This window comes from Trachinotus anak, unplaced genomic scaffold (genome assembly GCF_046630095.1).
Source record: "Trachinotus anak isolate AG129_WGS33_773 ecotype Australia unplaced genomic scaffold, CSIRO_AGI_Tana_v1 ptg000011l, whole genome shotgun sequence".
NCBI lineage: Eukaryota > Metazoa > Chordata > Actinopteri > Carangiformes > Carangidae > Trachinotus > Trachinotus anak.
The window spans coordinates 30,464,092-30,485,343 of NW_027273862.1; the positions used below are offsets into that span (position 1 = coordinate 30,464,092).

General features: G+C 43.0%; 1 protein-coding gene, 1 long non-coding RNA gene and 1 other non-coding gene across 6 annotated transcripts in view; 1 reads left to right on the top strand and 2 right to left on the bottom strand.

Annotated features, from left to right (window-relative positions):
• Positions 1–2,226: 2,226 nt before the first annotated feature.
• LOC139628289 (nuclear receptor ROR-alpha A-like) overlaps positions 2,227–21,252 on the bottom strand; it is a 55,471-nt gene continuing 36,445 nt past the window's right edge. For 3 of the 4 annotated variants that reach the window (XM_071489854.1, XM_071489856.1, XM_071489857.1), the window contains 11 exons: positions 14,416–14,501; positions 12,923–13,064; positions 11,478–11,740; positions 11,135–11,384; positions 9,776–9,897; positions 9,460–9,592; positions 8,122–8,229; positions 7,609–7,719; positions 7,336–7,448; positions 3,878–7,041; positions 2,227–3,815 (listed from right to left, as the gene is read on the bottom strand). In XM_071489854.1, the coding sequence (XP_071345955.1) occupies positions 6,877–7,041; positions 7,336–7,448; positions 7,609–7,719; positions 8,122–8,229; positions 9,460–9,592; positions 9,776–9,897; positions 11,135–11,384; positions 11,478–11,740; positions 12,923–13,064; positions 14,416–14,501 (1,493 nt within the window). In that variant the 3' untranslated portion in view covers positions 2,227–3,815; positions 3,878–6,876. The remainder of the gene's footprint in view (positions 3,816–3,877; positions 7,042–7,335; positions 7,449–7,608; positions 7,720–8,121; positions 8,230–9,459; positions 9,593–9,775; positions 9,898–11,134; positions 11,385–11,477; positions 11,741–12,922; positions 13,065–14,415; positions 14,502–21,252) is intronic. The other variant, XM_071489855.1, reaches the window with a different exon arrangement.
• Positions 2,630–2,702, bottom strand: trnav-uac (transfer RNA valine (anticodon UAC)). The gene has a single exon. It is a non-coding gene; the product is annotated as a tRNA-Val (tRNA).
• LOC139628294 (uncharacterized) lies at positions 7,050–8,229 on the top strand. Its single transcript, XR_011692741.1, has 3 exons — positions 7,050–7,446; positions 7,558–7,660; positions 8,091–8,229. It is a non-coding gene; the product is annotated as an uncharacterized lncRNA (long non-coding RNA).

Here is a 21,252-nt window from a genome sequence, read left to right on the forward strand (position 1 = left end):
TTCGGAAAATACGACGTAGCGCAGCGTAGACGAAGCACGTCCACACTGACACATTATGCGTTGCCTCATCATTCACGTTGCTATGGTTACACACTTAAAATTTACTGGCACCAATGAATAGATTAAAAGTGAAAACAAAATGAAAATTGAATTACAATTGAATTGCAATGGGTAGGTGCGTCTACTTACATACCCAACGGTTGGGGGGCTCCTTCCCAAAGTCTCCCCCTACAGCACTGTTATAATCATCATAGATGTGTTTGGAGATCATTCTTCAATAGGCTGAGACACTGGTGCCACCTATAGACCTAACAGAAGAAAAGAAAGCTGAAGTTGAAGAGAACTCAAGGTCATCAGACACCAATCATGAAGGTAACATGGTCTCTTCTAAATAGCAGGCTGATAAATAGCCATAGGTTAGTAATAAACCTGTTTCCACTAGAGTACACACATTTATTTTCATTTCAAAGCAAATAATGTATTTATATATTTCCCAAAAATGTCAAATTATTACTTTCTCACATGTCCAGAAATTCCAACTGTAAATCAACAGTTTATGAACTCACACAATTCACTGAACTGTCTCAGATCTCGGTCTCTGTTTTCTTCATAATTAGGACTAAACCACTTACAGCAGTGTGGCTGCTTCCAGGAAACCTCCCAGGAAATAATTAGGATGAAATAAAGCATGACCAATTTATTTCCACAGAATATAATTCTGGTGGAGAAACACTGAATCTCCAAAACAACTCCAGCAATATGTTGACCATTACAGCCAAAGTCAGGGCGGGCTGATGGGAAAGTGAGTGCATAGACGACAGGATCAGGTTGAAAGTGAGAGGAAACAAAAGCTTAGAGGTGATATAAAGTTGTGTCTTTGAAGGTCTGACAGAGGAGTGAAAAACAAAAGCTGGATCACACATGAAAGTTCAGAGTGCAGTGAGGAGCAGGTACGCTGAAGACAGAAGGTGTCCAAGTGTGAAAAGAAAAGGAGCGAGTCCATTGGCTGTCACTGATCATCAGGTTCCTGACTGTCGTTTTCTTCATGTGACACACCAACAGCTTGGACACTGAGCCCGAACTCAGACACAAAAGTTATCTGATTCAAACACAGTGTGATCCAGCCTCGACGATCAGCTGATGAGTTGTTGGTGTTGGAGGGAAAATTAGTTTGATCTTTGTCCTCTGCTGTAAAACAGACTCATCTTCTACTGCAGGTCACAACAGACTCACCAGTACTCTACTGCCATCTGCTGGAGAGAGGAACACATGGCAGATACAGAAATGTACAGTGATATCAACACCCTGTAGAAACAGTCCTGTCTCATGTCCTGATCCACTTCCCTTTATATCTTTTTTCTTTCCTCCACATGAGTTTGTCTCCTCTTCTTCTCTCCTGTGTGCTTTCCTTTTCTATTCTGACCTGACCTGAACTTACCTTACCTTATTACACCCCTATCTTAACTCACCTCTCCTTACCTTACCTATCTTACCTTTCCCCTTCTCCTTCCCTTTTGTCCTGGAAGTATTAACATTCCTGTAGTTCCCAATTGGGTGTTTCCAAATATACCAAATGTGTCAAGTAAAATTTAGTGGAAACATGTATAAAATGATGCAGTGATGATGCAATGCAATGATAAGTGTTGCTGCCAAAATGAAATAAAAAAGATTAACAAGTGTTTTCAAACATCATCAAGTGAAACCAGCTGTTGGTGCAGTCGAGCCTCAGATTGTGCAGAGTAGAAACAAAGATCCAGCCGTCTTCCACCGTCTCCTTTTCTTTGTGGTCATCATCACCACGTAGCTGTTTTGAACCTTGCCTTGTCTTCTGTTTGCTTTCACTAACTCTTAAACTTGCACATTTATCTTGTCACCTTTGACGTGGCATTTAAGGGACACTGTACACTCACTCTCACAGTTTAAAAAAATGCAAGTGAAGCCAAAGGAAGTAGTTCTGATGAAATTCATTTCTTAAATTTTAGTAGGAAAATTGACTATATTTAATGAAAATAACTTACTGAAATCTGACAAAATTCAAAGGCTGTTTTCGTTTGAAGCAACACTCCACCTCCACCTGTCTCTTCAGTATCAAACTCTGGCTGTGTGAAGGTTTATAGTTTTGTTCCTTGGCAGAGCACAGAGGTGGTGGTCAGCTGCAAGATGAGCGATCAGAAAGAACGTGTTTATTCATGAGGTTTTTACACTGAAAGAAGTCAAAACAAGCGACAGATTTCTCTCTGTTTTATTTTCAATGCATTTCAGATACAGCAGCTCTGCTTCGTATCAAAACAAAGGAAGTCGTGTTTGACCAGTTGAAACAAAGAAACAGGCCCGAGCCTGACGCACTGATACAGGTGCAGGCTGAGCAATAACATCCTCCGACTATGATATTTCATAGTCATAATTACATTTGATGATTTAAAGGAAAATTCAGTTTTTCTAACAACTCAGGACAGAAGCCAAGGAAGAGAAGCATTTTACTGAAATTAGAGACAAAGGTCAGATCAAGCTTGCCACTGTTAACCTAGTTAGCTCAGAGCACAGTGCTGTGAAAACAATCATTCCTCATTTGTATAGATTTTGAATTGAGGCCTTTTAGCATCATAGCTGAATTCAGTCATGTGACCATTGGTTCCACTGGGGATTGAACCCAGGACCTTCTGCGTGTAAAGCAGATGTGATGACCACTACACTATGGAACCACTCTGACGTTTGGGTCTCTGATCTAAGTGGGGTTGTGACCACACTAGCAGATGCTGGTGCTGCCTCCAGAGCCAACAACAGGTTAAACTATTATATCATTAGGAATAACCCTGTTATGTCGGTACCATTGACTCATACTGAAATCGGCACTTTGAGTGTAATGGAATGAGATGGTTTTTGGTATATAAAACCATGAATATATTTTCTTATGGATATAAACACTTTAACACAGGAAAAACACAGGAAAAATGTAGAATATGGGACCTTTAAGACATTGCTCACCAAAGACACACACACCCTGTCCTGATGTCAAAAGAATGAATTTCCCTTTAACGTGTCTCCCTGTGAAGAAACACACAATGTGGCGTAGTTGTTAAAATCCAGACCCTGCCACCGTTAAACCAGCACCACACGCATATTAAAACACAAAAATTCTGCTCCCTGCGACTAAACTACATCTAAAAGAGAGCAGTGCATATCAACCCAGATATTAAACATCATGATACAGATCAATCAACAGATAAACAGTGTGACGCTCAGTAGCCATTTATAGCAGTATTCTCCTCCGGCCTGTACAGCAGTTTAATGCTGACAGAACAACGGCCAAACTGACAAGGTGGTGAGGAGGGAGGAAAGTACGCCGTCAGTGCACGTGGTCACATGACGTGTGGAGACAAAGCTAATAACACAGGATTCAGAAGAACACCCCAAATGAAATTTTATAAATTTGAATCTGTGTTGACATGCTGTATTTTCAAACTATACACAAAAAAGATAAAATACAACATTTACATTATTGCTTGACATTCAGTTATGGCTAAAGTTCAGTTCATTATTTGCCAGAAATACAGTTGTTTTTTGTTGTTTTTTTGTTGGGTTTTTTTTGGTTTTTTTGGACTTTGGACCTTGAGACTGATGTGGTGGATGAAGCAGGTGGTAAAACATTTTATTCCGAACTATTCCAAGTGTGAAAACAGATGTTTGGGCTCAGCCAGGTGTCTAATTTTTCAAATTAAAAGCCCTCTGCTTAGTTGTATTTACACCTCTCTGCAGAGTGTTTTTTTTATCCTTTTTGCTTGTATTTAAGGGGAACACTAATGATTCTGATCATGCTTGGGCTTGAAGTCCACAAATGGAGGTCTAACAGCATAGGGTTAGGGTTAGGGTTAGTAACCCATAAATAAAAAATTCACTTGCCTTTCAGGACTTCTGTACAAGGCAGTGTAGGAACACTCACTACCTTTAACTCTTTATGGACTGGACAGAGACAAACTCCTTTACATTTGTGGCTCATTTAGACTGAATTATTCTGGTTGTGGTTTGGTGAATGATTAGTAGTTAATGTGTCATATGATGAACATGAAAAACCTACTGGACTTTTTCCTCTTTCCAGTAAATTCCTGCCGTTCTGTGGAAAAGTGAGGCAGCGAATGATGGGTAAAAACTGCTCCTCCCAGCAGTCTGTTGTCCAAACAATGAAAATGGTTGAAACTTTACCACAGATAAAATGTGCACACACTCATTAATTCATAGCAGGTATTAGTGCAAAAGCTATAAACATTTCCATCACTTTAATTCACTCTGCATAGTTTCTTTTTAATGAAGCAATGTGTGTATTGCTCATATGAACTTTTATTGCTTAAATCTGGGTGAGGGCTGAAATAATCTGTTATTCTTTCAGTAAAATGTAAATATGTAATGATGTGTCTGATTTCTCGGATTTGACTCATTTCAATACATTTTAATCCACCGCTGAAAATAGTCCATGTGTTTGTGATTATAAAGCAGGTCTAGGTTCTATATTAATACTGTGAAAGTATCAAAGCCTCAGTCCACAGAGAAATGCACACAGCCTGTATTCAGAAACTGAGCCTTAAAACCAGCCGTCAGGACTTCTAGAACTTTGTGATGATCTTGAATGTTTGACTGTTTTTTGCTTTTTGTTTTTTTGTAAATGCTGAAAGATAAACCTAACTAGATTCAACAGTAGATTAGAAAGAACGCAGGACTGACAGGTGGATTTGATATTTGATTCATATTTGCTGAAATGTGATCAAACCCTGATTGCTGCAGCCCTGGAACTGAAAGCCTGCACTTTCCAGTCATAACCACCAGATGGTGCTACAGGCTCACTGACAGCGGCTGTCACTGAGCAGTGAGGCACCACATAGTCAGAGGAAGAGGACACTGCTGGAAGGATGAAGGGCAGGATGATGATGAATGAAATCATGGAGGATGATACAGTATCTGCAGCGAAGCAAACCAACCAGACCTGATGAATTACATATTACAATGAATATGAATGAGAAGTATGTGGACAGAGCTCCTGCTGCTTGACCTGATTTTCACTGTGAAATTAGATATCTAACTTTTAATTAGTGTTGTTTATATTCTTGAATTCACATGCTCCTAAACACTACACTACCCATGAGCCCCAGCAGTCGGTGCTATGGAGAAGACTCCAGCTGGAGTCATTAAATCAAAGTTTGATCATGTTGTATTTGTTCGGTTTGTGTAGATTGATTTTCGATATTTTTGTTCATGAAGTCAAAAGTGTTTCAGGATCAGTTCATGTTCCTTTGTCAGCATTTCTGAAAACACACTAATCTCAAGAAAAGAATAAAATGTTATCGATGGGGCCCGTTTGCAGCCATTTGGGTTTCTGCCAATTAATAATTCAGTTGTGAATACAACACTTGACTTGTGAACTGCCTGCTTTAACCTGAGTGATGCATCAACAGACATCAAGAGAAGTCAGCAGAGAGACCAGCTGACTTCATTTCAACTTCCTCCAGAGAGAAACGTCACTGCTGAAATCCACCAGTGGACAGAAGCATCAGATGCTGCCGTCTGGTTGTGTCTGTACAGGCCTCAGATCAGCAGAACATGATAGTAAAGAAGCAGCTCTGAAGTTTCTTGATGTACCAGAGTTACAACCCTTTACAGAGTTTTCTTCGGAGACACAGGCCAACTTTCATTTTGTGGCTTTTTGGAAATTTCATTAAAGATCCCATCAAGTCTAAAGGCAGATGTCCATGTGTTTGTGATTATAAAGCAGGTCTAGGTTCTATATTAATACTGTGAAAGTATCAAAGCCTCAGTCCACAGAGAAATGCACACAGCCTGTATTCACACACTGAGCCTTAAAACCAGCCGTCAGGACTTCTGGAACTTTGTGATGTCACAACAAAGCAGTCACCACCCTCAGCCACACCCCAAGCCCCGCCCACCTGGACCCACCATCCAACCTTGCAGGATTTGATTTCTCTGAGTCTTTTCCTGAAATCTGCTATATTTTTATTGGATCACTCAGTAAAAAAAGTAAGCCAATCAGAACAGTCACTCAGATCCTCTCTTGTGATTGGCTACTAGAACTCCAGAGAGAAGCCTGAGAGAGGAGAAGTAAAACTACACTGAGATGGTTTTTGGTTCTTAAAACCACAAATATATCTTCTGATGGAGATCAACACTTCAGATAAAACACAGAAGAAGAGTAAAATATGGAGCTTTAACCTCTTAAACTTAGTGACTGTAAACAGTAGTTGGACACAAAACCTTGTTATTCGGCCAAGCATTATTCAAACACACAGAACTTTATTTTAAATTCTACCAACGGTTTGTAAAGATTGTTACCATTTATATGGACAGATCATGAGACAATGGGACCTCAGGACTGTGTCCACCGGTCAGCACCAGTCAGCTCACCATCCAGAGTGGCTCAGCGGCTGAAGCTTTTTCTCGAGGACATGTGAATTAGTTCTGTGGTGCCACTTTTTGTCCGGGCACTCAGATGTGAAGAGAAGTGATGTCTCCATAATCCAGTGAAGGAAAAAACAAACCAGGAGTCAGAGTGAATAGTGACAGTACCTTTTACCTCAGAGCTAAATCTGATCCAGATCCAAGATCCTTGATATGAGACGTGTGTTGATGCAGGTGGAGGGAGACCACCTGACTCCTCACCGCATCTAAACCCAGGGCCATGAGGAGGAGGAGGTGAAGGAAGACAAACTGAGGAGGAGTTCACATCTCCCTGTCTTTTGAAGCCTCAGCCGTCCAGGAAAAGTGCTCTGGCTCCACGACTCCTGTCCTCTGTGGCTGCTCAAACCGGGCCCTCGGCATGTCTGAATCCAGCAGCTCGGTGCTGGTCGGCTCTGCGGAGCGAGCGATCACCGTTTAGTCATCGCTCTGCAGCGTCAGTTCCAGGTCGGCGCCAAACAGCTCCTTGTAAAGAGGAGGGAAGTGCGTCTGAACGATGTCAGGGTAGACGGCTCTGAACGCCGACAGTTTCTCTGTGTGTCGACTGCACAGAGAACGCAACGCTGAGACCTTACATCTGAGCTGAGGAGGAGGAGGAGGAATGTGGAGTAAAAGTTAGATTATATGGCAGTTTTAGATACTTAAGGTTTAATACCTGAACTTAAAGTTTACTCTAATAGACCCACAGCTGCTGAGTTCAGATCAGCTGAATCTGAATGTGTTGGTGCAGTTTAAATTGTGTAGTTCACAGTTTCTCCACATGAGGGCAGTGTGAGGCCTTAACCTGAGTAAACTAGTCTAAATAGTCTGAGTGGATTGTCTCTGTGTGTGTGTGTGTGTGTGTGTGTGTGTGTTCAGGTGTGTTCAGGTGTGTACCTTGTTCAGCACTCCGTCTTCTCTCCGGTTCTTCTGCAGGACGTGTTGCAGAGCCAGCTGAGTCTTCTGCTGCAGCTTCTCCACCTGCAGCTTCTCCTGCAGCCATGACCGGTCTGCACACACACACACACACACACACACACACACACACACACACACACACACACACACACACACACACACACACACACACAGATTTATCTCGCCACTGCGTCTCTGCAGATCACAGACTGGGATAAATGGACTGAAGTGAACCTGAGTGGAGAGACGTACCTGCTGAGAGCAGAACAAAAGCTGAGAAGAGAGCGAGCTCGTCCTCCGTCAGGTGCAGTGAACACATGCTCTTAGCAAAGTCAAACACTGATGTGATCAGATCATCACAGCCTGGTATCACACACACACACACACACACACACACACTATAATAATTATAACCACAACAACACAACCAGTTTAATCGTCTATAAATAACTGTTTATAAAATTAAGAGTTTTGTGAGGAGAGCTGCGAGTGATGGTGTAAAAATATGATTCATAGGTTTCAGAGAAAAAATCAGAGTGAGAGGATTAATGAAGTGTTAGGGAGGAAATGTTGGGAGGGGGCCGAGGTGTGTTAGTGGGGGAGAGATTTGAACAGTGTTCACATGCTGTGACTCACTTCTGACTCTGCACAGGACGACATGAAAGGTTTTTCATCATTTCATGTCTCTATGCATGGATTTCCTTGTAATGTTTTCTACTGTGTGACCCACAAAGGGCCATCTCTCAGACAGCCCCTCCCTCTCACCCAGTGCTCTGAAGACGTCGGGACCTGCGAACTTCCCATCGAAGTAAACGGCGTTGCTCTGCGAGTCGAACACCCGACACATCCGGACGAAGACGACCTCCAGGGAGCCTGGTGGAGACACACAATGATTAATGTCGGAGGCCTAACGATTGTTTAACGACTCACTGCTGACTTATCTGATCAGTTTGATGAATCGGTCGTCACTAATTAAAGCACATTTTGGTTTTCATGTTTCATAGAGTTTTGTCATATGAAAAACTTTCTAATGGGAAATGATATGTTTGAGAGGTAAACACAGACAGTGCAGCACTGGAAGCAAAAGATTAAAAGAAATATAAGATAAATAATAATATCTATACATTATATTTAAGTTAATTTATTTAAGTTGATTAAGTTAACACGTTAATCGTGATTAGATTCAGGACCAAGCAGAACATGTTATATTTTTTTAATCGTGTTAATCGTGTGCTGCCAAAGATTCTTTATTTTACACTGTCACTGCTGCTGTTACCAAAGATTCTAGAGTTTCTACTATTTTGACCCTTTGAAGCACCCTTACTTGTTGTCAAGCTGCCACAGACACTTCCTGCAAAGATTTATAGGGCGGAGCAAGATACTTCATGGCAACTCATGTCTACGGGAGTAAAAGGGGGATGGTATCAAGAGTGATTAAATCCAACGCTTGAATCTTCGTCGGTGAAGATTGAAAAGTTGGAAAATAAAAATATAACCTGGAGCTTGTCTACGGATAAATAAACGATCAGACATCTTCATAATTACACGTCAGACATGCTAACGTCAGCTTCTAGTTCAGAAAGACTGACGCTTATGTGTTGTCAAACAAGAAAACAGCTCTTTTGACTTTTGACTAGAATTTTAATCATGTGATAAAACATGCGATTAATCGCGATTAAGAAAAAATTCATCGTTTGACAGCCCTAAATAAAAAATGTATCTTATTCTTAATTTGATCATTTGTTATTTTCAAATATTCCTTGAATATCAATCAATTTAGAACGTTTATTAAATGTCACTTTATTCTGCAAAAATAAATGATGATGCTATTGTTATTGTTATTTATTTAGTTTATTTTACCCTTTAACTTCTTGTTATGCATGTTGATATTGTATGTGTTATTTGTTATTTGTGTTATTTGGTTTGTTTGCTTAGCGTGACATAGTGTGTAAGTTTGATTTGTGTTTGTTCTAGTTAATTATGTTTTGTGTTTTTGTTCAATAAAAAAAATAAACACAAACAGTAGCCTCGTAGTTTACTATCACCGTGGCAACTAAACGCCTGTTCAGTGGATGTAAAGGTAAACAGGTTGGCTGCGCTCACCAGCCTTCAGCAGCACGATCTGGTCGTTCTGGCAGAGATCCATGAAGCCGTCGATGCGTTTGGCGAACTCCACCACGTACTGGATGGCCTCGGTGATCTTTACGGCGCAGATCTGCCACATCACCTCCCGCGGCTGCACAGAGCAGAGAGGGAAGATTTGCACTCACAACCCCTTTATGACTGAATGACCTTGTCTGGGACGTACGATCGAGAAATGCTTGCGTCAATGTTAAAAAGCACAATGACAGAAACGCAACAGAGAAGCTGAAGTGCGCCCTCTGGTTTTAACACACAAAGAGGAAGACAGTGAACACACCTTGCTCTGGTAGTTCTCCACCTCGTCCTGCAGGAAGCTCTGCCAGCTCATCTGCTGCAGCTCCTCCCTCAGGTACTGACACGTCTCCAGGTGAGACTTGCAGATGATTTGGGCCAGGTGATCTGAAACAGAAGACAACACAGGTCTGAACTCAGCGGTTTCCGAACCTTCACTCACTGTCGAACTTCCTGATACGTTTTTTTTTTTTACTACATCAAGTGTGTGTTAATGGCATAAAGGAGGAATTCAAAATATTTCAACAGTTTGAAACTTTGTCGACAAAGTGTTTGCGTGCAGCTCAGTCCAGAAGAAACGTACAGTAATTATTGTTCTGTTCCGTTTCTCTGTACTGTTGATGCTAATTGTCCCAGAGACCAAAACAACACAAGGTACAAAGACACATCCAGCAAATACAACTGTTGTTTGGATGAGGGGCTGGGGGGGTGGGGGGGGGGGGGGGGGGGGGGGTATTACGATAAATGCTTTTGTCAAAGAAAGAAAATCTCTGGGGAGAATAAAAAGATGATTTCCCTCAACGAGCGCCCTGCCACGTCCCAATTGGCCCTAATTAACAGACAGCTAATTACCACACAGAGATTTTAATGAGCTCTGAAGATGAGTTTCTAACCTCCTGCTATTTTAAACCACCTCCCTCCCTCTGTTTGCCCCTCAGTTCTCTCTCCTCCTCCCTTTGTGCTGTCTTCTTCCTCCATCTCTCTCCTTCTTCTCTTCCTCCTCTCGCTCCACCACTTTCAAGATGTTTCCTCATCTTCTCTCTGTTTGTTTTTCCCTCCAGCTCTCTACAACCTTCTGCCGTACAGTGGGTGTTTTATGTTTTACAGCTAGAAGTGGATACAGAGTTTTTTCGGGGGGGGGGGGTTTATCCATCCTGGGAGCTCACAGAGGGAATCAGACCTGTAACCAGGGCTCCCCTCACCGAGCCTCTGTCCTGGGATTTGGTGAAATAAGAGCAATCTCTGAATATGCAAATAAGGCAGCGCTCTGTGTCAGAAACTTCTCTGTGTTGTTACCCAGATGCCCTTTTCAGACGTGCAGGATGTAACATGCAGTGACGGCTCTTTGTTGTTCAGACTTTTACATTAATGTTCAACAAGGCTTCATTCAGACATAGTTTGCAATTGAAACTTTAATTAATGACCATAAATCCCATATCCCATCTGTATCAGATCATCAGTTGTTATTAGTCATTAGTACAATGGCCAAGAAGGTTCAACAAAAGCCACAACACAAACACTTCTTGTTGCTTTTTGTGTTGTGGCTTTTGTATTCCTGTTGTGGCTTTTCCATTTGTGTTGTTTCTCTTGTATTTGTGTTGTGGCCCCGTCTGGCCCACCGTACCGATATGAAACTCGTTCCTCTCCTCCGACTCCTTCCTCTCACCCAGCTCGGTCATGGACGCAGTGGGCGATGTGTCTCCGTTGCTGAAGGAACAGTACGGGAAGAAGCCGTTACCGGATCCGTAGTCGCACAGTGGCTCCGGTTTGATGCCGTTAATATCCAGTCCTGATTGGTCCGGAGATGGCTGGATGTCCAGGTAGAACGCTCCTCCTCCTCGTCCTCCTCCACCTCCTTCACCTCCAGAGTCTGCCTGTATGTGGAGAGGATCAATACATATAGCCTGTAGGTAATGCAGTTCATTTTAGGCTCCAATGTTTTCTCCAAAAAGTAAAAACGAACAAACCTTGGATGACACTGATCCTCCTTCGGGGGAGTTCTGCTCCATGTAGCCCCCCAGTTCATCAGGGAGCTCTGTGAGGCCACTGGAGGAGAGGCCATAGTGGGGGGACAGTGGCTCAGCCTCGGCGGGGCTTGGGCTGCCGAGGCTGGGGTGGGACGGGAGGATGGGACCCTGCTGCTGCTGCTGCTGCTGCTGGAGGCGGTGCTTCTGGACCTCAGCGTACAAACTGTCCCGCTGCTTCTTGGACATGCGACCAAACTTTACCGCTGAGTTAGGGGGAGGGGAGAGCAGGGAACACGTTAGGAATACAGGCAGACCCAGGCTAACTGTTTCCCTCTGCCTCCTGTCTTTATGCTAAGCTAAGCTGACCACATCCTGACTTCAGCCTGTACTTAACTCTGGTCTGGTTTATGTTTCTCTTCTTGTCATCAAATCCCCTCTACAGACTCAGACAAGCATTGACTGTCTCCTGCTAATGGCGTGTTTGGTGTGAAGTGACAATTCTCTATCGCCCAATCAACAGACTGCAGTGGGTCTAGCCTGGTCTAGCTCCACCCTTTAGGTACTGTACCTTTATGCTTGGTACCCCAACAGAAGGGTGTCAAGAAATGGTACGGTACGGGTCTGTTGTTTTCATACCATTCACAAATGGAAACACAAATAATTGCATACTGTACTATACCGAACTGAACTCTACCACTCGGTGGAAACACGCCTTAACGAGTTACATATGACATCATTGGTTTACGTCTTTTCATGATTTATTGATAATAAGAAATTATAGATTAATACTAGACTTGTCCTTTAAGTAGAACAGTGATTTGGAAAAAGTGCAATTTTCCAAGAACTCTCAACCTGACAACAAATGCAAATCTTCAACAATAAACAAGTACACAGTGCACTGCAACTGTCCCTAGTATAATCATCTATCCCAAGTTTTTGATAAGGGAAATGTGTTTACAGATTTGACGTGAAGTGTGTGAGGGGAACGTCGACGTCTCCCTGCAGGACTCAGGAGCTGTGGCCCACTTCAGGGGGTGCATCCTTCTGGGGACGCAACCCACAAAGGTGTGACTTCATAGCCGCTGTAGACAGTGAAGGCCGAACCGAAATAAGACGGTCTGGTCTACAGAAGATTTTCCCCTATTGTCAATCTTGACGAGCTAGGTTTTAACAGTTGTAGTTGTGAAAACCCAACAGTGTTGCTTGCTTTCATTACCGGTGCACAATGAATCTTGGGATAGGTTGGGCCATGAAAGATTCACCCATTGCATCCTTCATGGCCCAGGAAAAGACACAACTACTGACTGAGTCTCATTTAAACCTGCACTGACTACATGATGCACACAACCAGGCACTTCTCCACAGCTGATGTGTGTATGTTTTGTTTGTGAGTGCAAACTGCTGACCACCACAGTTTTCTGCAGGTCAGCGTGTGTGTGTCTCACCGTCTCGGGACATGCCCACAGCCAGACATTTCTGCAGACGGCAGTGCTGGCAGCGGTTTCGGCTCGTCCGGTCGATCAGACAGTTTTTCTGGCGAGGACAGGAGTAGGCGGCGTTACTCTGCTGACTCCGCCTGAAGAAACCCTGAGACACGAGGGAACAGTGGCGCGTGAACACAGCTTTCATTTCTTCAGACCTTCAGTCTATCACATTACACTTCCACATTTTCCACTCTCTCTTCTACCATCCTCTACCCAGAATGCCCACCCTCAACAATCCCATCAGCCCCTTTCTCTCTCTCTCTCTGTAGTGTTTGTACAGAGATAAATCTCCATCAGATGCTCATTGGTTGTGAAATGAGCCTCCAGCTGCCGACAGCTGGCGCAGCAGCAGCAGCTTGTTTGGGAGCTGCTCTAACAGGAGAGGGTTTCCCGAGCCAAACGACTGTGACTGATGATCCACGATGAACGACCAACGACCTGAGACTGGTGGATGGAAAATACTGTTGTGTTTTTTTTGCAAATGCTGGTATCAGTAAAGTTGAAAGTATGTTTAATAAAAGCTGTTGTTTTAGTCCTCGAGTACTTAAGTCCAGTACTTAAGTGCAATGTCGAGGTACTTTCCTACGGAACTACAGAAGCTGTCCTGTAACAAACAAGTCCACAGGTCGTCTGTCAGCAGGTTACTATGACTCATAGTTAGGTTCTGTTGCTAGGCGACATCTAGTGGTCGTAGTAATGATGACAGGAGCAAAGGGTGCGGAGAGCGGTGTTGGATTCCCATGTGACAGTAGCAGTTTATGTTGTTTCTATTATCCATGGCTGTTTGTTGTTATTATTGTAACCATGACAACAAAGATCGTCAGGAAGTACTTATTTTAACCCAAATCACCAACCAAGCCATGACTGTTATTATAGTAACCATGGCAATGAAGGTAGGTACGCCGCTGTCGGTACGGTCCACATTTTTGTTATTGTAACCAGAACAACCAATGTCTGGTACGCCGGCCACCGTAGGGGCGCTGTCTCAGGAGACACTGCTGTGAGTTGTATCAGAGGGTTGTTGGTTGTTCAGTTTGGAGGACTGGTTGGTGCTTTACTCTTCTACTCCATTACATTTATGTGACATTTGAAATTTTACCTAAGAAACTTTAAAAATGTCTGAAAGATGGTTTCAGTTACTGTTTAAAAGGTCAAATGAGCCAAGATTTCACAAGATTCCTTCTTTCCTCTTTAATAATCACCTGACGACCCCTCAGATTCATCTGGTGAGGTTGGAGGAGCGATGAACATGTTCCACATTTACATTGTCATCTATTCCACATGAATTGGTTGTGAGGACGTGTCACTTTGATTCTGACATGGTTTGACATGAGTTAAATTCAACTTAAAGTGGTGGATTAATGGCTCATCAAACCTGTCAACTGAGAGGAGGCAGCAAGCTCAGACCTAACAGGAAGTGACATCATCATGTCCAGCAGAGGGGCGGGGCTTACCTTGCAGCCCTCGCAGGTGATCACTCCGTAGTGGATCCCTGACGATTTGTCTCCACAGATCTTGCAGGGAATGATTTCAATCTGAGCTGCAGAGAGAAAATAAGGACCACCATCAGAGACACACACACACATACACACACACACGTCTAAACATCTGTCAGCAGCTGCAGCAGAAACAAACAGGTAGAACTGATGTGACCTCTTCTACTCTGCCTCAACACCACAACACAACATGATCACAAAAGTCAGTTAACTGTCGTCTGTTCTGTCCTGTTAAGTCAAATAAAATCACCACGACAACATGAGGTGGTGAAGGTCGACCTCTGTTTCCTGTCTCCACACGGACCAGAGTCCAAACACAAGCACAGCTCCACATTCATTTTCATTCATGACAAAGACTCACACTGAGTCACAGATGCGCAGCTTGCAGTAAATGCAAGAAATTCAATTTGTACAAACAACGACTCAAACAACAAGAAGAATATTTTAAAGCAAAACACAAAGTTCATATACTGTATTTAAAAATACAGCATACATACATATCTGATCTATTATCAACATTACATGAGGTTTTGATCAAGACCTGGTCTCAGTCTGGACTGGTCTGTGTATTTATACACTCAGCATTTTGAGACAGTGACAGCTCAGCTCTGAGCAGCTAAATTTAGCTGAGGGAAGTTATGTAAGAGCGCATCCACATGAGTGCACACACACACACAAACTGTTACTACACATTAACACAAACACACACACACACACACGTTAAAAACAAGGTGTAGGGTGTGGAGCTATTTTGTTCATTTACCTTCATGAAAAACACAGAAGGATTAAAGTTTGAGTTTGAATGTGTGCAGATATGAAAATCTGTTCACTTATTATATCAAAAACCAGCAACTGTGAACAAAACATCACTGAGCTTTAGTGTTGGTTTGTCTGAGGGGGTGAACATCAACAGTGTCACACACAACCATTAACATACCAGTATAGATGCGTTATTAATACACATATGGACACATAATGATACTAGTAGTGAACATGTGAACATAATATGACAAACAAGTAAGAGTTTCCCGGAGCCCTGAGTCTCACTGCATCAACACAGTTACCCATCAACAAAGAGGAACCAGTCAAAGTCTCAGTCAGGTGTGTGCAAAATAAAAACTGCCGCTGCAGATTAAACCACCTCACTCTGATATTAGTCACGTTAGCTGTGCAAACTTCCTGCGGGTTTAACATTAAAACAAACCAGACAGTGGATGTAGACCAGACAGAACCTCTGATGAATCTCATCAGCTGTTGGCTGAAGTTTGAAATCTTCATCACTGATCTGGACTTCAACTAAACTAAAATATTTATCGTTTTCTTTGACAAAGTGGAGACTAAAATCTTTTTGTAAAAAAATGACTAAAATAAAAAAAAAGATGAAGTTGATTAAATATGATTAAAACTTACAGATAACTTTATTCTTAACCGCCCCCCCCCCCCCCATCTCTCTCTCTCTCTGTCCCTGTGTGCCTCAGTGTCTCTCGCCCTCCCTCAGAGAAAGACTGACCACCTGACCCAGTGAATGAGGATCTCCATGATCCTCAACTGAACCGTAGCAGGAGTCAGATTAACTCCAGCTCACAGGGACAGTGTGTGTGTGTGTGTCCTCAGTGAACCTCACAGTGTGAGGACAGAAACAGGAAGCTCAGGTGTCACCGTCATCTTCCTGCTCGTTTACAGCTGCTCTCACTACAGGATGTCCTCAGACCAGCTGAACATGTCTCTGTGGTGACAACAGGACCACAGAACAAGTTGTTTATACTTGACAAGGGTTTCACACTGGTTCTGTTGCTCACTGTGGTTAACGGTGCTCAAATGAATGGAGTTTCACAGCAGGTACTCGGTGTCTGTAAATATGAAGTAATAGAGTCACAGTCCATGATCTTTAGTTGAACTTGTGATCACATGATTGGTTGTGTGCACAGTTGCATGGAGACAAAGTCACTTCAGCTCGAGGTCAAAGGCCCAGCTCGCAAATCTCTGTGTCCTCTCTCTGCTCCAACCAGGAGTCGTGATTTGTATCTTTTTGCTTTATTTGCATGGCGTATATTCATTTGGACAGCGCTGTTATTTATTTTATGAGGTGATGTAACTAGTTTAATTAAAAAGTTCAGTTGCTGCTCCGGCTGGTCCCACTTCCTGTTTCCCTGCCTGCGGACAGGTCTCTCGTCCCGCAGACGGACTGTAACTCCACCGTCGAGGCTGCAGAGCAGAATAACTGCCCGCTCCAGCTACAGTTAGCAGGCTAGCTGTTTAACCCTTAACGATGGGCTGTTTTAGCAGAGACTGAAAATTAATGGCACGGTCTGTACAACTGATCTGAAGAGTATCTATTCGTCCATGATATAAGATCGCTACGCTACGCCGGATTTGCATTGTGGGACAGTGGCGTCCAACACGCAGACGTCACCAGCTGGATATATATATATATATATATATATATATATATATATATATATATATACACACACAGGTTCTGGGATAGAAATTGTTGCAGTTTCTGATTTCTTCTGGTTTCATATAGAATTTTTATATGTATGTTTTTATTGTATATATATATATATATATATATATATATATATATATATATATATATACATATTATTATTGCTGTTATTATCATTATTATTAATAATGATAATAACAGTGATAATAACAATACATTTCATATACAGAAATGCAATATATGCACATATATTACAGTTGAACAAATACTCTCACTCTGTGGTGTGTACAGGATGTGTCAGGATAACAGCGGTCAAATGTGTGCGAGATTCATACAGAGACTATAAATAAATCATTAAGATCATTAAGAGGCTCAGATTTAATACATACACACCAGTGAAACTACGACCAAGTGAGAAACCTCAAACACACACACACACACACACCACACTGCTGAAACCACACACACACACACACACACACACGCACACACACACACACACACAGCGCTGCAGCTTTCTCTCAGTAATTAGCTCGGAGTGTTAATCCCGTCTGAATTGTGCGTTTCAACATCAAAAGGGGGACGTTCAACAGAGCCACCGCCTGAGACGAGCTGCAGTTATTTATGCATCCAGCTGCAAACACAAACATCTGCCCGCTGCTCCACGTCCACGGGCTCAGTGCAGAGGTGTCTTTCTCTCTGCCTGACAACGAGTGATGAGGAAGAGGAGCGTTTGACCCAGTGTTGAGTTCAAGTTACAGCCAATAAATTGTTTTTCCTCTGTTTTGTCTCATTATGAAGCATCTGATGCATAGAGGTGTGTGTGGGTGAGTTAAATCTGATTAGCACACATCCTGTCACAGGGAGCACCTGAACACATCATGGGAAACATCTCCATTGTTACTGTTGACCTTCTGAACTTGAGAACACCTGCTTCTCTATGAATTTCCTTCTTTGTCAGGGTTGACAAATACTGACCAGTTTCCCTCATCCTCTTCTTTAAGTGTCTGACTCGCTCCTGACATGTCTCCTCCTCCTCCTCCTGGGCCGGTGTGGTGAGACCCATTCTCTCACTCAGATGTTGTTCACAGCCTCTGTCCTTTAATCTCCTCAGCCGGATTATCTCAGAGTGGATGTAGTAACGGCAGACATATGGCACCAACACACTCACTCCGCCTGGCAGCTTGTTCACTCAGACACCTCTGCAGCAGGTCGGCACAGCAATCTCCAAAACGCACAGTGACCACATCTTCCTCCTGTGCTCCAGATGTTACCTCAGTGTGACGTGAGCCAACCCTGCAGGAGGAGGACGCAGGTCGTACAGTCAGACTCCTTGTGCTTTGTCTGAGTGAAGTTTTCTGACTCCGGCAACTGATGATGACGCTGATGAAGGAGAGAACTTCAACTTCCTCTTTATCAGTGTGAATGATGGAAGACACCATTCACCTCTACTTGTGCAGCCTGCTCTGTGGCGGTCACCTCGACCTGCTGACCCTAAATCTGCTGATCAATAACAAATAACTGAGACAAGGCAGGCACGAAACACCTCAGCTCGCCTGTCACAGCCCAAACACAGTCGACATGTCGTAGAAAACAGATGTGGTTCTGCTCGGGGATCGACTCCACATCTGTGCAGCAGGCGTCACGTTCTTGCTCTTATCTGCAGCATCTCTGTACAGAGCAGTTGTGTGAAGCTGTGGGCGCTGTGGCAAATCCTCCAGCCTGCACCCAGATCTTATTCCACAGTAATGAACACTTGAACCTCCAGAGTTTCCCCTGTGGCTGCAGCACACACGTGTGTATTGATACCACTGTATAATGTGTGAGTAGCAGTAAATGAAGGCGAATGAGCAGAGAGAGGCTTTCAGGAGAGCCACCACTGTTTACTCCAAAAAATGCAAAGACTTGGGCGAAACGAGTCCCTGATGGATAAATTATCTGACACAGAAAAACAATAAAGTTTCTCAGAGACCGGATCAAAGAGGGAGGGGGCCCGTGAGGACGGCACCATGGAAACACAAAAACCACCACAAAACCACCGTCCTCCATCTGAAGTTCAGCTCAATGGAGGAGGTCGTCCTGGACACGAAGACGAGGGTTTAGAACTGGATGATATGACTTTAGTTTCTGCTTCAGTTCACAGTCCACGGCTGCTGAAGTCTTAGTCCTATGAGAAAAAAATTCCATGTTGCACTTGAACACACCAGGAAACCAGATTAACTGAGGTAGTCAAACAACAGTGAAATTTTAAATTTTAATTTGAATGTTGTCTTTTGTTCAATTCAAATTTAAAATTTTGAATTTTTAAAATGTTTTACGTGAAATTTTAAAATTGTGACCCTGATACGCAGGCACTGCCAGGTATAAGTAATATATACGTCAGTTATAACAGTTATTGTGGTGGATGTGATTGAAAATCACTGTCCTGACACTGGTCAGATGCTGGAAATCCATCACCACGTTTCACAGAAACGATATCACAAGAGGAGAAAACGCAGCTTCATTTATGTTACATCACTCACTGAACATTTGTTTCTTTTCATTGTGTTTTGTCGTCTTTTCTAAAAAAAACAAACAAACAAAAAAACCTTCTGTTTTGTTTAAAACTGTGATGGAAACACACAAACACTGGGCTAACCTGACTAGCATTGTTTAGCTAACAGACAACAACTGGGCTCCTCCATCTTACCCCAGAACCATCAGCCTGTCAGTCATCCACCCCTCCCCACTGCAGGTTGTCTCTCCGTCACTTCAGACCAGACAGAGGTCACGTGACCCTCGGCTGATGTTGGTTCAATTTGGCAATTGAAGTTATTGAAGTTACTTGAATGGCTGCGTAAACAGCAGCTTTAGTGGGTTGATGTAGTGATGTCACCACTATAGCTTCCCCCCCCCCCCCCTGCAGAGAACAGTTGAATAATCTCCTGGCTGTTGTAATCCTGTGACATAACAGGCTGGCTGAACGCCTCCTGCAGACTGTGAATCTGGACCAGTCAGCTCTAACACACACACACACACACACACACAGACATACACACACACACAGGTTTGCACAGCTATCCTTGTTAGGACATTGCATTGACTTCCATTCATTATAGAGAGCTAAACAGTAACCCTCACCAGAGCCAACTGGTTCCAACAAGATCTGTGTTTATGTCAAAAAAGATCTGAAACTGGTGAAAAAAAACAACAAAACAAACAAGGTGTGAACGTGTGCGTGTATGTTTGTCTATTCTAATGAGAACAAATATACTACAGCTTTAATGAAAAACAATGTGGCACAAAAACTTTTTCCTCAGGTCACCTCTCGATGCAGATGTCTACGCTCCCGTATGACGTGATGTCAGGGTTCTGCAGCAGGTCATCTTCAGACGACAACAAAAGTGAAGAAGCGCCTGCATCTTCACTGCTGCTCCTGCATTTGTCCGCGCGAGTGCGTCTGTCCATCTGTCTTGTTGATGACGCCTCTTCGCGTCCACATCTCAACAACGAAACGTGTAAGAAGCGTGAAAAGTTTGTGCTTTCTGTGATGAACTTGTGCTCTTTCAGTCTTTCATTTGTGCGTTTCTGCTGTTTCACCTGCTGCTGCCAGGAGATCAGGTCTGTGTCTACTGCAACGTCAAGAAACTACGTGGCTAATTTGGATACGTTAACCGATGAAATACCAGATATTTATTTAACACATTGTTATTATTATAACCATGACAACGGAGATCGTCCAATGTTGAAGAAGTATTTATTTTAAACCCTAACTAAGTTATGAACGTTATTATAGTAACCACGGCGACATAGGTAGGTATGATGCTCTCCATACAGCCCACGTGTTTATTATTGTAACCGTGACAACCATCGGGGCACTATTCCAGGAGACACTGCTCTGGGTCGTATCAGAGGGTTGGTGGTTGTTCAGGTTGGAGGAGTTGCGATTTAAGGCATTTTTCACAAACTTATCAAATGAACTTGATAAATTTGAGATGTGAGTATTTAATCATCTTTGACTGCTACCGTTATTTTTCGATGTAGATTAAATTTAAAACTCCATTCTCCTCTCTGTAAAGTTGGGATGGTTTGTGTGTTTATCAGAGTTTCCTTTGTGAATCTGTCTCAATGACATGACTAACACTTCGTCAGGTCTCATCCTTGACTGACAGTTTTTATTCACTCAAACGTTACATTCACCACATGCAGACCTGAAAACCATCTCCTCATTCACATCCTCCACCAGCACACTCCTCCTCTCCCTGCTCCCTCGCCTCCTCTAATATCACAGAGTAATTAACGTGACTGACGATTCCCAAAATAGTGTTTACAAGATCAGTGAAGGTGTCGTGTTTCCTGACCAGTTC